This window comes from Egretta garzetta, unplaced genomic scaffold (genome assembly GCF_000687185.1).
Source record: "Egretta garzetta isolate BGI_Z169 unplaced genomic scaffold, ASM68718v1 scaffold60, whole genome shotgun sequence".
In the NCBI taxonomy this organism is placed as follows: Eukaryota; Metazoa; Chordata; class Aves; order Pelecaniformes; family Ardeidae; genus Egretta; species Egretta garzetta.
In genome coordinates, this window is record NW_009258269.1 from 1,131,970 (window position 1) to 1,147,627 (window position 15,658).

The 15,658-nt window shown below is 38.9% G+C and overlaps 1 protein-coding gene across 1 annotated transcript in view; it reads left to right on the plus strand.

The window, feature by feature from the left end:
* RANBP17 (RAN binding protein 17) overlaps positions 1-15,658 on the plus strand; it is a 159,194-nt gene that overhangs the window by 121,366 nt on the left and 22,170 nt on the right. The window contains exons 23-25 of the mRNA XM_009649615.1: positions 5,827-6,041; positions 7,227-7,365; positions 13,178-13,344. Of these exons, the coding sequence (XP_009647910.1) occupies positions 5,827-6,041; positions 7,227-7,365; positions 13,178-13,344 (521 nt within the window). The remainder of the gene's footprint in view (positions 1-5,826; positions 6,042-7,226; positions 7,366-13,177; positions 13,345-15,658) is intronic.

Genomic DNA, 15,658 nt, shown 5'->3' on the forward strand with positions numbered 1-15,658 from the left:
TTCCCGTTATGGCTTAAGTCCACTGGGAGTCTTCTTGCTATATAAACCTATAGGTACATAAAAATGTGATCTGAAATACATCTCTGTCCTGTTAACACTTAGACAAGGAATTAGTAACTGAAGCGAGGTGGCATCAGGTAATTCTTCACCAACATCAAAGCACAGTGCACTGGTGGTTATTGACATGAATGTTGATTTTTCCCTAAGTTTGGTCTACACTGATCAAAGCAGTTTTGGATAACTAACACATACTTTGCAAATATGGCCTTCGTCAGGGGATGAAAATTATCTAGAATTTATATGTGGATTTGTTTTGTGTAAACCCCCTACTGTTGTTTACATTGGAATAACTTTGAAGCAAACATTTGGTAACCTAACATGTCGCTTGCTTTGCATCCTAAATTTTGCCAAAGTTCATGATGTCCATTTATGTCTGAATGGTAGCTCCATTTAATGTCTATATGCTCTGTAAGATCTGTGGAAGAAAAGGGTAGGACTGTGTTTCTGGAGTGTGAATGTATGTGAATGCTTGTAAGTATAGATGCTGAAATCTCTTTAATTCTAGACTAAAGCATATACTCTTTTCTAGACTGGCATATAGTGATTTTGTATGTTTGAATGCAAGCAGAAAAAAATCCCAAATCCCTGTTTTTAAGATCTGCAAAGCACCTTCGGTTATCACTGAGTAAAAATTAAAATATGGATTATTTTTAGTTTTTAAAATTAGTACCTCAGCAAGCGCTTAATTCTGCTTAACAGATCCAGCTTTGCGATTAGGGCAGTACTAGTGTGTCCTGGCCTTCTACTCATTTATCACTGATATCAATGCAGTGCTGAAGACAATTCTAAGATGTCTTTACAAATGCTATATGTTCAAAAGATGTAAAGGCTGGCGTAGGATGCAAAAAGCACTTAGATAGTCAATTATCCTTGATAAGGCTCTGCAGCTGCTTGGCGAGGGGTGTTCCGTCTTGTCCATTATGGCTAGAGCCAGTCTGACTGAGTGATAGAGTGATTTAAAATAAACAACCAAGAGGAGAAAATTGAAAGGAGTTGGAATAGTACAGTCCACCATTCTTCATCCCCAATATATTTCACTTTTAATTCTGTACGTACAAGTTTCCTTACTACGTGTTTTTGAACTCCCAGTTGTATAGGAATAATGTTTCAGTGCATCTTGGGACCATCTATTTTTGTTTTGTGGTTTCTTTACATTTTAGTAAACCTCTTCCCTTTCATTATAGCAGACTGACATAAAAATAATATTTTCAATATGCTGTTTTTATTTATCTACATTCTGTCATGATATACTTTGATGTAAGTTTTTAATTTTGCTTCAGCTTTTAGCTGTTGTAGCAGTTACTGCTCAAGGTCAGCGATGAGGTTAGCCACAGTAGCACAAAACAATTTCCTGTTCTCACAGCCCAGGTAGCATTTGGATGTGGATTAAATTTTACCACATTTTCCAGTAGCCAGACACAATTATTTCTAATGAGGTTTAAATTGCTTCTAGAACATGTATTTCAAAACTTAGTGTGGTAATCCATTCGGTGCCAGCAACTTCATAAGTAACAGTTCTTCTTCAGGATTTTGGTTACAGTCATTCTTGCTGTAGAACAGGTATTTTTAATCAGCATCTGAGCTTACGAGTGGAGTGCTCACTGGCCTCGGTTGCCATTGGTCTTTTGTGATAGTGGTTCCAGAATATATTGCTCTTCATTACCGACTCCGATTTCATAATCAGTTTCTTTTGGCCAATTTATCTTGGCACTATGCATGCTGGTTGTGCTGATTTGAGAGGTTTTATGCATGTTTTATTGTTGTGGAAGCTTTAAAAAATTAGTTTTTGAAGCTCACTCTCATCTTTATGATTCATGTTTTCCTTTCCTTTTCTATATACGGCCACTTCTTTATACTGCCCTAGCATTCTGAATGCCTGGAAAGCATACATTCAAAACCATCTTTATGGGGCAGTGGTGAATAATAAAAATAGGAAAGGGGAAAAGGCAAAAAACACTTTTTCTCTATAAATGTGATAAATTTTCACAACCTTTGTTTAATCTCACCAAAGTCTTTTTTTATCTTCATCTAATTCACACATGTTAAAACATGATTTAGTTGTATTATTATACATGGCGCTTATTGGACTGAAATCTAGAACAAGCCCTGCTTAAATGAAACTCAGCCATAAAGTAATCATTTTTGTATTATAGCTTCTACTGTAAAAGCAATTAAGGAGGGGAACTGAAAGGGAAGCTGCCTGTCCTGACATGCTCCCGCATCTAGGAGGGAGTGAGGGAATGAGCTGTGCAAAGAGCTCTGGTGCATATTGCCTGTGGGATTCTGAGGCACGGTGATGTTATCTTCGGTCAGAGCATCCCACTTTGCTTTTTTGCTGGCTTTGTGTTCCCCCTCTGCATACACACACTTTTTCCTTCCAGCTCCTGTGTTTATGTACTAAGTAGTCTTTCGGCAATGAAATGCTTAAATTGTCAGCCAGATTCAAGCCCTTATTTCCAATCTAGCAGTTTCGCCAAATAGCTTTAAAAATCCTTTTTTATTCCTGTCAGAATTTTGTATCACCTCTGAGGCTCGGAGAGTTTACAGGTTTTGTAAGTGACATTGCCGTCAAATGCAGGGCAAAATGTTGTAGTAAAGGAAATTATTGAGAGTTTTGAAAGTCGGTATATTTTAAGATTGTGTGATACAGTTTCACCCACATTAAGAAGAAATTGGTGCAAGTTGGATTTTTTTCATTTGATTTTTAACTCGGTAGTAACACTGAAACTTCACTGATTAGTCTCTACAGAGTTTTCATTTTGACAGGAGCTATGAATTTCAAACACAATTTTTAAGTTCAGCGTGTCAAAGGTCACTTTTATGTTGATTTAATTTCTTTAAATTGTTTCTTTTAACAATAGGAGTTTATAAAATTGTATTTTGGTCCTCCACTACAGGGATTATAAATGTAAGCATATCCTCAGCAGCTGAGGAGTTGTTCTTGACCCGATTCCAAGTACCTCAGTAAATTAGTTTATGTTCAGTAGTATCCATGGTGTGTAAAAATATTCCCCTGAAGCTCCTGCTAAATGTTACAAGTAGATCATTCTTTTTTTTATCTAGTCAGGCATAGCACCATACTTCATATTTTTTTCAATAACTAATGCTAAAACACTAGTCTTTGTTCTGGTACTGCATCCCTTGAATCGTAGGCTGATGGCTTGGGGCATTGGTAACGGGCACCGCGTGGTCTTTCACCTCTGCTGCTAATTTGAGATCAGCTGTTCCCACTCTTAGGCCCTTTTAAAATGAGTCCGTGAACACAGAACAGTTCTCTGTGGACTCTGTCCACTTGCAAAAAGCAGCTTTTGATCTTGCACTAGACCCAAATTCTTCTCAGTGTTTTCATTAGAAGGGACAGGCACCGCGTTCCTCTTCTGCCATGCCTGCCCGGGTGAGGCAGTGCGAGGGAGCGGGCGTTGTGCCTTCCTGTAGCGAATGCTTTATGCTGATCAACAGATTTAGAGTTTTAATTATAGGGTGATTCTTTTGTGAAGTAATAAAAATGATAGAAGATGAACACTAGTGGATACCTCCAAGAATTCATGTTCCCAGGCTAAGGGATTTCTAGGGGTTTTCCAACTTCTTTCCTCATCATCCAGTTTGTCCATTGACTTCCAATTAATTTCCATATTAAGTACATAATTGCCTTGTTGACAACTACTAAGCTCTTTCCATCTGTTGTTCCATATTACACGGAGTACTTCAAGGACCTAGGATTGCACGACGCTGTGCGTGGAGAGCTCAGCTACAAATTCAAGGCTGTTACTTTCTTGGATCCAGAACTTTGTCTATGCTTATTTCTGAAGCCAGATAGATATTTGTGTTATTAAGGTAGAGATGTTCTACAGAGAATTTAATGGTGGAGAAGACGAGATAAGGTTAGCTTACAGCACACTTACTTCTCTGTCTTGTTTTTGCCCTAAGAATTGTACACTGTTGACATAGTGGCTTTCAAACCCAGTGTGCACCTTCCTGCTTTATCTCACGAACAGAATTTTGTATTTCATTTGAAACTCGCTGATCTTCTCAGTAACTTGGCTAGGTCTTGTCAAAAAGATTAATGCTAATTAAGATGACCTGTCTGGGATATCTTAAACGGGGCACTGTAATTTAAATGGAGTTTAATTTTATGTAAATGTAATTTCTCAGTAATGTAAAGTATCACAATAAATGAATATCCAGGTACACCAGAAGACATTCTTGCTTTTCTGCTATGTTTTACTTTACAAAGAGGATCTTTTGGATTCCGGTCATCTTTAGTATAACAGAGATTTAACACCATTTGGAATTGATTTCTATGCAGTAGCTATCTCTGGAATTGTACCTTCTTCCCCGGTTACACTGTGTTCATGCCTACAGTGTTTGGGGTAGTAGAGGTGCTCATATGACCATTTGCAGTATCAAAGCCATTCTGTATTTTCATTCATAAAAAGAAAAAGCAAAGGAATTAGAAGGCAGGTACGTGATTTGCAGGTGGAAACACGCATGAGTAGAAAGGAGAGCTGTGTAGAGACAGGCATAGTTTAATATTGGGCCTCAATGTGTAGCAAACAATACTACGCAAACTATGAGATCTGTGTCCTCTCAGGCAAGTTTTTAGGGGCATTTTTTAATTGCCTATCATAAAAGCAAAACTGAGTTGTCATTACTACCTCTCTCAACTGGCAACGTTTGGAATTGTGAACAGTTAATGCCCAGTTCGGTCGTCGCTCCTTGATCCAAGTTGTCATCCTAGCCATGACAACTAGGTTAGACACTGAAAGCAAACAAGCCAAGCATCTATAGACTATTGTGCTTTTATCTGTAGGAATACTTTTAAGAATGTACAGGTTTGTGTTATTTTCCTCTATTTAAAATTACCAAGAACGATGAGTAGTAACAGAGTGAAGACCCGGCACTTGGTTTCTATGCAGGCCATGCTGGCCAAGGTCAGCATCAGATGGGGTCAACCTAGTAAGGCTACTTCATGGTAGAACTGAAGTACTTAAGCTTTGCTGTGTTCATTCTACTGTTTTAGCTCACTTTTATTAATTACTTCAGGTTAAAAAAAAATTTGTCATGAAGGCAAACTAACTCTGGGGTGTTGTGAAGATGAGCATTAAATTATTACAAGATACTTAGAAAATTTGGTAATGAGGCCCTGTGAATAATTAGATGGGTACAGAGGATTGCAGCGGGATCTACTGCGCTGCTGCACAGTGGATCCAAAAGTCGCTATTGCCTGTTAAGAGCAACAGCAAATATTTACAGTTAGCTGTTACTTTTACATTATAAACATGGATTTTAATTAAAAAGTCATTCCCATCTGTGACTGGTAAAATAGAGGCTTTTGTAATGGACATATTTGTTTTCTGAGGGATATATTTAGTGTGTGTATACATCAGCAACCATCCCAAGAGACCGTCACGGTAATGGATCAAAACCAGGCTTTGCTGCAGCATGAGAAACTATAAAGCCATGTGTTGCAACTCTGTTCAGATTGAGGAATTCATGCTGATAGACCCAGTCGCGGTCAGGCTGTACATCAGTGTCGGGAATTATATAGCTTATGTTTTAAATTTTGTATACTAATTCCTTGGTGGCTTTTAAGGTCTAGTCATGCTTAACTTAAGAGATCTTTTAAATGAAATGCAGAAACAATTTTTCTTCCAAATAGTAATAAAAATAAAGACAAAAAAATAAGTTTAGATAGTGCCATCAAAATATTTTAGATTTGCAGCTGCTTATATAAGTTTCTTTCTTTCTTTCTTTTTGTGAAAACAGGTAATCAGATCCTCTCTCTTGGGACTTTGTCAAAAGATCAGGTTTATCCGTTGAAACTCAAGGGCATTTCCATCTGTTACTCTGCACTCAAATCTGCCTTATGTGGAAATTATGTCAGCTTTGGCGTCTTCAAGTTGTACGGGGACAACCACTTTGACAATGTACTTCAGGCCTTTGTCAAAATGCTGCTTTCAGTATCCCACAGTGACTTGCTAGTAAGCAATTACTCATCTTGGGAGTCTTTACGTGAAATACGAAAGAACACCACCACAGGCTTTGTATTGTTATAATGAGACAGAGGGATCTAGAACAGCTCAAATGCAGTTTTCAGTTCAATTAGTTGCATTTATTTATATAGCAACATCTCAAATACAGGTGTGACAGACCTGCCATGTGAAACGGGAGCTTTTCCAGAATTTTCACTAGGCTTGTTGTGAAAGAGAGAAATGCAAAATTTTATTCCTTTCTGTACTTGCAAACCCATTTAGGTTGCCTGCATGCCCTGTAAAACATCCTCATATATTCAGCCACTCTGCAATTAGTTTCAATCTGTAAATTGTCACTGTGTATTCCCCATAAAATTTAAAACTTTAATTTTGAAGTACAACATGTTCCCGCTTCTCTGTGGGAAGACAACAGATCTTGAGCAAAATTTGAACTGTGACATTTTCTTCGTGACACTTCAGAGCTGTCATTTTCTTACAGGAAGGGACAAATTTGGGATAGTTTGAGATGGTTAATACCCAGATTTATGCTTGCCACATAAAGAAAGTCCTTGGAACTGAAAAGTTGCTCTCAATTAAAATTGGTGTATTGGTTGTATAGTAAAGTGTGCGTATTTGGCACATTCCTAGCCATCCAACAATAAATGCCCTAACTAAGAGTCCTTAAGAGTAAGATGCTGATTGGGCCAGCGGGGTCAAGCAAGTGCCCTTGCCTGCGCAGAGCCTGTTACAGGACCTCACTTTAACACAAAAAAAAAGCCCATCTCCGAGATGGTTTGGGGAAATCTGTGCTAAATCTTAGTAAGATTCCCTGCAGAAGGTAAGATACAGGCCATAATCCTGTCCAGCTGACAGCCTGGACAGAGCGCTATACTGCTTTTACTAGACTGATTGCTGTGTAGAATGTCAAAGCATGATAGCGTTATTGTATTATCCTGAGCTTATTTTAAACTAATAGCGAGTTTATATCCTATGGTAAATTTGAAAAGTTGAAATCTACCAAAGACAAGAAAATATTTTGTCTCTATAGGTATTTTGATTTAATCGCTAAATTAGAATTTACCACATCATAGAAACTGTAAGATCATTCTTCTATCGTCTGTTAATGTTGTTAATATTAATCTATGTTAATATCTATATTTACTGTGAATGTGTACTCTTTTTTTTTTTTTCCAGCAATATCGAAAACTAAGCCAGTCTTATTACCCACTTTTGGAGTGTTTGACCCAAGATCATATGAGTTTCATTACCAGTTTAGAACCTCGTGTCCTAATCTATATTCTTACCTCAATATCTGAAGGACTTACTGCAGTAGGTAAGAATTACTTGTACTCGGCTAAAGAAAGAATTCAGGTATTTAGGATTTTCAAAGCAGCACATTAATTTGTATCTTTAAAAATTAGTATCAAGTGACAAGGGAAGATGCTAGCTTTTGAAGGGTCTAAGAATGCGACTATTTCGGTTCATGAGCTAAGTTCTTCTAAACATCTTACTGTGTAGGTTTTTACAGACAGTATTTTTAAATTGTCTTTTTTACAAGCCAGATTTAAATTTATGTTAATGTTAAAATTATTAATGTGCCTCCACTAGGATTGTACTGAAAATTCATGCATTTGCTATTCAGAAGTAAAATGTATTAATATGTGTACAGGATTCTGTGGGGTTTTGTTTTCATTTGATCAACATAGCTGTTGTATAAATAATGCTTGTTCTGCACAGCTGTCATGTGATTTGAGAAATTTCAAGGTATCTTTATCCGTGGAAAAAAGAAACTAGTTATTCAGTATTTCCTGAATATATTTTAGAGGAGAATCAGTACAACAGAAGCATACTTGGAGTAACGATAAAAATACAGCGGTCTGATTGCAGTTCATTTCATTCTCTTGCACAGTTTCATTTATGCTTTGTAACCAGATGACTGTCCAAATATTTGGGGGCAGTGGGGGTTAGTAGCCTAGAGTTGTTTGGAATATGGAGAAGGAGACTAAGCATTTGGGGGAAGAAAAAATAAATCATGCAGTTACATTCTGATCACCTAGGAATGACATGCATTTATATAGTTTTTGACTGAGCAGCTGTTCAAAACCTTACAGTAGTATTTATTGATTAGGGTGGTTATTAAGGAAAAAAAAATAGGAACATATAACATTAGTGTGTATAGATGTTACTCTATAATAGCTGGTGTTTCTCATTACCACCAAGTGTCAGTCAAGCCCCATAGGAATGCGTGAATGCACCGAAACTCACAAAGCATTTGCTATGTTAAACACATTCAGCAGTTTTTGCAGCAAGAGGGAAACCACTCTTAGAGAGAAAATGGGTAGTGAATAGCTAAGCAACAGTAGTAAAGAAGTATTCAGGTCATTTTATTATATAATGCTGAAATCCATCTTCTCCCAGATATTTTGAGTGCTTTGTCACCTGTAATGATGGTACAGCGGTTTCTGCCTATAGGCTGGTTCTGCTGGGAGTCTGCCTGTTGATCATTTGCAAATGGATATATTGTTCTGAATGTTAGCTTGACTGGCGGCTGCCTGTTTGGCAAGCCCTGTCCCTGTTCTCTGTCATCACTCCACATTACATCTCTTCCATTTGAGATACTGGATATATTCATTTTGATAATTCACTGGCATACCATCTCTTTGAAACCAAATTTGAATCCATGTAAAAGAAAATGTAAAAGCTATATAAGCTTCAGCATTCGTGCGTTGTGTTGATTTTCCCCTCTTAAAAAGTGTTGATCTCTCAGTCAAGGCAGGGAGGAGTAGTAAGAAAAGTATGTATTTCCAATTTTAGCTTTCAACTTTTGTGGTTTAGGTATTTGGGAGTTTAATCATGAAGAATTATTAATTTTTAGGAACATAGGTATTTCGCTAGAAAACTTTTACTTGGTAGAATTCCTGATACTCTGCTGAGAAAAGTATCAACAAAAATTTTAACAGCTCACTTTTTTTTCACATTTCATAAACTGTAGACTTGCTTAGCCTTCAGTTCATCTTAATGTCCTTAGAGTACCTCGGATAAATGCAAACATAAGAGACTAAAACAAAGTGCATCAGAATTGTTAACTTCACCTGACTTCACTGAAGGCTTGATGCAGTCCATCAAAAGCTCTTATCTCTTTTAAAATTTTGGCACTTGGGACATTATCAATTGTCAGACAGTGAGATACAAATTTATTTCTTATGTGTTACTTGGTCACATGCATCCTTCTGCCCTTGGAAAATGGGTAAGTAGATCCAAGCGTTGCCTTTTTCACTGAATTATATCAGTGCCACAAGAACATCTCAGAATAGTAGGGCTCAGGGCTATAAGCCATCTGAGGGGGAATTGTGTTTTAAACTGATTAGAACATACAAGTCATTTTCAGAAATGTTTATAAAAATGAAATAGCTGTCTTCTTTATTTTAAAAATTAAATACCAGGAGATCCCTTCTCTTCCACAGGAAAAAAGTATCTGACTTCTTTCTCTATTCTCTTTACATATGTGAAACCTTTGAGACTCTCATTGTTGTCAGCTGTAGGATAAACATTCCCCAAATCCTTATTTCTGAGGAGTGTTCATTCTGTTGCTGAGTAAATACCTTGCTTGACTCCACACTTTATAAACACTGTGAAAGAATAGGTATTCCTTCTGAAGCACCTAGCTGTAAATCAGCTATAATGGAAGCCCTCATCTAAGCTTTTATTGCGAGGATAAACACTCCAATAGTTCTCTTCTAAAGTGTTTACCTGGCTTTTTCACAGCTGACTCAGTGGATCAGAGCCTTTTAATGTAGTCTGCCTGGCATGTTGTCACTAATCTCTGCAAAGCTTTTCTAATTCTCATATGATTAATAGTATAGTATGCTATTCATTGAGGAAAAAGTAAAACATTTTTTCTGTCTTGCTGCCTAATTTAGATGTTAAATTGCTAAATCCATTTACTTTCCAGGTTTAGTCTCAAAGGCAAATAATGCCAGTATTGAACTGTAAGCAATTGATGGACAGGGAAAATGCCACTTAACTTCCTCTCCTTGCCTTCACGTGAAAAACAAAACAAAATCTTTTAATTTGCAGAGATTCAGCAGTATCGTTAAACTGTTGAAAAATAATTCCCCTTCAGCATGCTGTTGTCATATGGTTGAGACCAAACAGCATCCTCGGGTTGCTTGGGGGTTTTGTTGGCTTTTTAAAAATAATACAACCCATTCTAACATACATGCTCAACTTCCAGTTCCTTGAGCTAATGGCTGATTGGAATTGCCTACATAAGGCAGAAATGCAAAGATAATAAAAAAGTGTACATAAAGTTAGCCCCCAGAACATGAAATGAATGCATACCGGCAAAGGAGAAACCAAAAGAGCTAGTTGAATGTGATGGTGACTGGTGCCAGGTCGTCATCCTTGTCCCCTGCCCACCACCAGCACCTGCCTTGCCATCAGGTCAGTCCAGAGCTCAGTTGTGTTTGACAAAACTACTGAACTGTTGCTGGATCCGTGCTAACACACGTGGAGCTGGTTGTGGCGTTTTCTGTGACCACGGCCTACTTGCTTCGTGACCCAAGTGATTAGTTCACAGGTGGTAAGAGCTGAGTTGACCAGAAATGAGAAACATGGCTGGACTGCATTTTTCCTGATTGTCCCAAGCTTTTATCTCGGTTTCTCTTACAAGTCTTTATTCTGTCTTCCCCACCCATTTTTTCTGTCCGTAGCCCAGAACTGGTAGCTCCTTGTTGCTCTCGTTTGTTCTATTTATTTGGTTGGCTGGCTTGTCTCACTAAGATTTAGTAAGAACGCTATTCCGCTCCAGCACAAGGTTCCACATGCCCAGAAGAGTCATTCAAGGGAGTTTGCTTGACGCTCCCTGTCTGTTATATCCTTGCAATCAAAAGGAAAAATGAGCATAGGGAAGCATATTTGATATATAGTTATGGGCAAATTTAAGTAGCTCTTAACACTCATATCAGATTCTCATGAGCAAATGATAGCATAGACCTGTCTGCTGTCCTGCTAAAATCACTTACTGTCGAATGTAAAATATCTACTTGTACAGTATCAGCATGTTTAGAACTACTGCTGTTTTGTAAACTGATGATGGTGATTTACTTTGTATTATTCAATTTAAAAAGAAATAGAGTTAAGCACTGGTTTAGAAATACAGCAGAGCCCTCCTATGAAATATGTATTTTCAAATCTCTCACTTGTTATTGATGGTGATTCAATTCCACCATGAATTGCATTTCTAGTTTATATGCAGGACTGTTTTGGTGGAGAACACGATGAGTGCTGGATTCTGCGGGCTTTACTTTGGCAAGACTCATAACTTTGAACTCAGCTTTGTTCCAGCAATGTGTCTTAACATCCTGCCCTGTTGAGATCAGTCCTAGGAAGCTCACTGGTCCGGTGGAGACAGCTGAGATGCTCCAGCTCATTTCTGTGAGCTGTTAGATCGCTCTGAACTCCTGCTGCTAAGTCAGCTGGCTGCTTTGGAAGATCAAGTCTTAGGAGACCACTTGTATCTTCTTTGCCTGTAAATGTTTCTTCTGTGTTTACTTCAAAACGCTGTTAACAAAATACAGTTAGTTTTTAGATGACGAAGAGGTAAATAGTGTCGGCACAGAGCTTAAGGAGTTAAACAGACACAGATCAAAATATTTCAGTGTCTAGAGGGATGTGTTTAAATGAACACTGCGAGGTTGGCAGGCCTCCAAATTAGCAGAGTTTAAAGAATTCAAGGTACATTTAATTGGATCCTTCAATCCCTTTTCCCTCAGAATGAGCATTTTAACAGTTTAATTCCTTTTGCAACCCCCACACATCCCTTACTCCAGTGGCCCATCGAAAATAAATACTGTGGACTATAAAAGGCCTAGACAAGTTCTAGCTGAAGTCAGTGGCAACAGGATGGAGTCCTGAATGCTCCACTCATTTGGATCTGATGTTTGAAATTGCAGGGAATATCAGTTAGGGTAAAACCTTGCACCCAGCAGGTTAAACCACGGCGTGTATAGGAGGAGCTCAGCTGGTGTTGGTATGGCGAGGAACCGGCCGTTGTTAAAACACGTGGCTCTGGCCAGGATTACAGAACCGGCACTGGGAGGCAGCGCAGTTGTCAATGTCGAAGTCGCAGCCTTCGGTCGTGGGGCCAAGGCGTATCTCGGGTGTCAGGCCAGAAGGAGACAGCAGCTGGGCAGGGGAAGGGTGCAGCACGGTGTCCAAGGGGAAGGCGAGAGGAACGTGCCTGAGAAGCAAGGACCTGTACACCGCTACCATCGTGCTGATGCACGGAAGGGAGCAGAATCCTCTTTCACAGCAGTGGCATAGCAGCCAACACCTAGCAACAAAATAACTTAACATAAATCAGACAGACATATTTACTCTGCAAATAGGTTTAAGCTTTTAATCTGCCTTACTTACAGAAACAGTAAGTAAAGATACAAAGTGGCTTTTGCTTCTGCTTTTCAACGATATCCTCCTTCGCGGTCATGACTGCCAGTTTTGGGCACGTTCACGAAGTATTTGGTAGTGACTGCTGTTGTGTTGTTGCCAGTAATGTAACTTTAGCCTACTTGAATTGTTAGTTGTTAAGCAAAATGATGGACTGGTGGTTCTGTGATCACCCTTTTACCACCTGTAATGCCCCTTGTTCGCTGTTTGCCGCCTGACGTTGATTGTAAGCTGTTCGGGGCAGGGAAACACTGTGAAGTACAGCAGCCCTCCTGCTTTACCCGTGCCTTTTCAGTAAGCAGATCGAAACAGAATTTTAGTTTCCAGGAATCTGGAGCCTTCTGAATGTGAAACTGAATACCAGTAAAATGTCAACCCTCATCCTGAGCTTTCCAGTATGCAGAGGGGCAGCTGCATTCGTACAGTTGTGAATGAAGTTTGGAGTTTGTAGGATCTGTGCTACATGCAGCTATCCAGTTACTCAAAAGCAAAGGTTTTATTTATTTTATTAACACTGCATGTTAATAAAAGCAGTCTTCAAAGCTAGTGCACTCGTGTATCAAAAACAGACTTGTCAATGTATCGATTAGCCTAATGTCAAAGAGATTATTAAAGTTGAGCTCTCCAAGTACTATAAAATGCCATTGTTAATTATTCTTTTATGGAAACAATTTCAAAATGTTTCATTTTTTACACAGATACGATTGTCTCCTCCAGCTGTTGCGCTAGTTTAGATTACATTGTCACCTACCTCTTCAAGCACCTCGCTAAAGAAGGCAAGAAGACTCCAAGATGCAGAGAGATTTCCCGGGATGGACAGAGATTGCTTCATTTCATGCAGCAGAACCCAGAAGTTCTCCAGCAGGTGAATTAGCAGTCTTTGCTATGGGGTATTGTCACATTTCTGAATTTTCCTGATCTTTTGTGGTCCTGAGCACCAGGGTAGCATTGACTATTTAGGAACAGACCAAACCTCCCTATGCTGGTATGCAACCCTGAGTAACTTCAGCCGTGTTCTCATGACAACCAAAGAATCAAGATATTTTTTGTCGTACTGAAAAGCGTAGATGCTATACTTGGCTGTACAGTATCTTAAAACTTGGTGTTTCATTTTTGCTTATAAAAAGAGGTGCATGAGATCATTGATACACTTCTATAGACAAGCGGGAAGGAAAGCCCTCTAAAGTCTTTTAGGAGGAAGAAGAACAAATTCTGGCATTGAACCACACATTTTGGTAATGAAATGTGTAAATTGAATGGCTATATGCTAGCGAGTTTGAATATTTTATTTTGCAGTAGGTGGCTCGGTGGGATTTTTTCCATTAAAGGTAAATACAATAGAAATTAAATCTCTTGCTTCTGAAAAGGAAGAGGCTGCTGGACTGCTTAGGAGAGATTTCCCCTTCCCAGCTCCGTCAGGTTTATCACAGGCAGAGTACATTGCAGGGAGGTCACGATGTTCACATCTACACTTCTGCACATTTGCTCCGTGCCACATTCCCTTAAAATCTCATTAAACTATTTGAATATGTGTATTTACAAGAATCTCTGGATTCCTAATGCAGTTGCAAAGATGCCATTTCAGGAGATGTATTTCACAGGTCTGGAGGCTTTTAACGAAAACAGAAGTTATTAACAAAATGCAAATGACTACTGTGGTCGGCTTTGTGTTTCCCTAATAGGTACAGTACGCTGTCATTTGGCAAATGCCTGGCACACAGTCGCCACAGTTTCTGTTGTCATTTGTTTACTGTTGTAATTGAAGGTGAAAAGTAACTAATGGTAGCTGATATATTCCTGGCAGTATATAGCATATTCTGGGAATATTAATGATGTTTATTATTGACATCATTATCAGCGTATGATGATTCCCTTGTCATATTTTGGGTTCTTACGTTTGACTTGCCTAATAGGGGTTTCACGGAAGCTAGCAATGGAGTCGGCACTTGGGTATGTCAGATTGCTCAGCACTGTACCACGCGTGCAAGGATTTGAGCGTGAGGGACGGAACAGCAGCCTGGGCTCTGAACTTCCCTGCATTTGTGGCAATCTTGATGTAATAGTTTGTCTGTTAATATGCAGTAATCTTTCACTTTGCAGCATATGACTAGGCGGTGATCTGTCTTCATTAACTTCAGATTCTGCGGAATACGTTATATTTATTTTGAATGCAGGCTTTCACATACTCTTTTAAATATTAATGGCTGGTCTCCAGTAGTCAGCATAAATATGATTTGCATTAGCACTAGTCATATCATATTGAGTGCCTCTGATGTCAACTACTCAGTGTACTAATACCTGACATCATCTCCCGAGGTCACTGACAACTTTGACCTTTATTCTCATGCACAGTTTCTGTAGTCTCAGAAGCTCTTTTGAATTGATTTGAAATTTTGACTCTTCCCTTTATGAGGCAGTAAAATTGATAATTATTCAGATGGGAACTGAGCACTGAGTGAAAAATCAATTCCACCCGCTCTCTGCTGCGTATAAAATTACTTCTGAGTCTGCCGGACTGAACGGATGGCCAAGGTAAAAGCAGCAGGCAGAAATAGTAGAGAGGATTAGCTGGACGAAACTAATAGCCTAAAGGGATGGCTTTTGAGATGAGGGAGTGGGCCGGTTGGGGGTTATTATCAGCAATGATGGGACTCATTGATCATATGTTTACATCAGGTTTCCATTGGGTTATAAATCAGCCCTGAATAGAAACGGAACCCAAGGCCTCGCGTTTTACCAGGGGGACGGTGTATTAGATTATTCTCACTTTCACACTCAGATGAAAAGTGAGACATTGATTATTCATCGGCTGGCCATTAAACACGGGTTTTATAGATGATTTGACTATCATGGAAGCTAATGAACAAGGTTGCTGCTTCATAACCAGCGGTTTCAGTTTTCAAGACATCTGTGTCGGTTAAGTAATGCATAACCCTATTAAAAGGAATGGGTTACAAATTGCTTAACAGTGCTGAAAAACTAGACCCTAATGACTAATTGTGCTTTTGAGTTTAGAGAGGTTTGTCAGCTCTTTAAACTAAACTGATGCAATGATAACTGCAATTATTTACTAGTTAGAACATTTCTTGCGAGTTGGATCTCGGGAAGTAGTTGGATAATTAAAATCGCCAGCAGCGCTTGCGGAACAGCCCGCCTCGGCTCGTGCCGCTCGCTTCGCC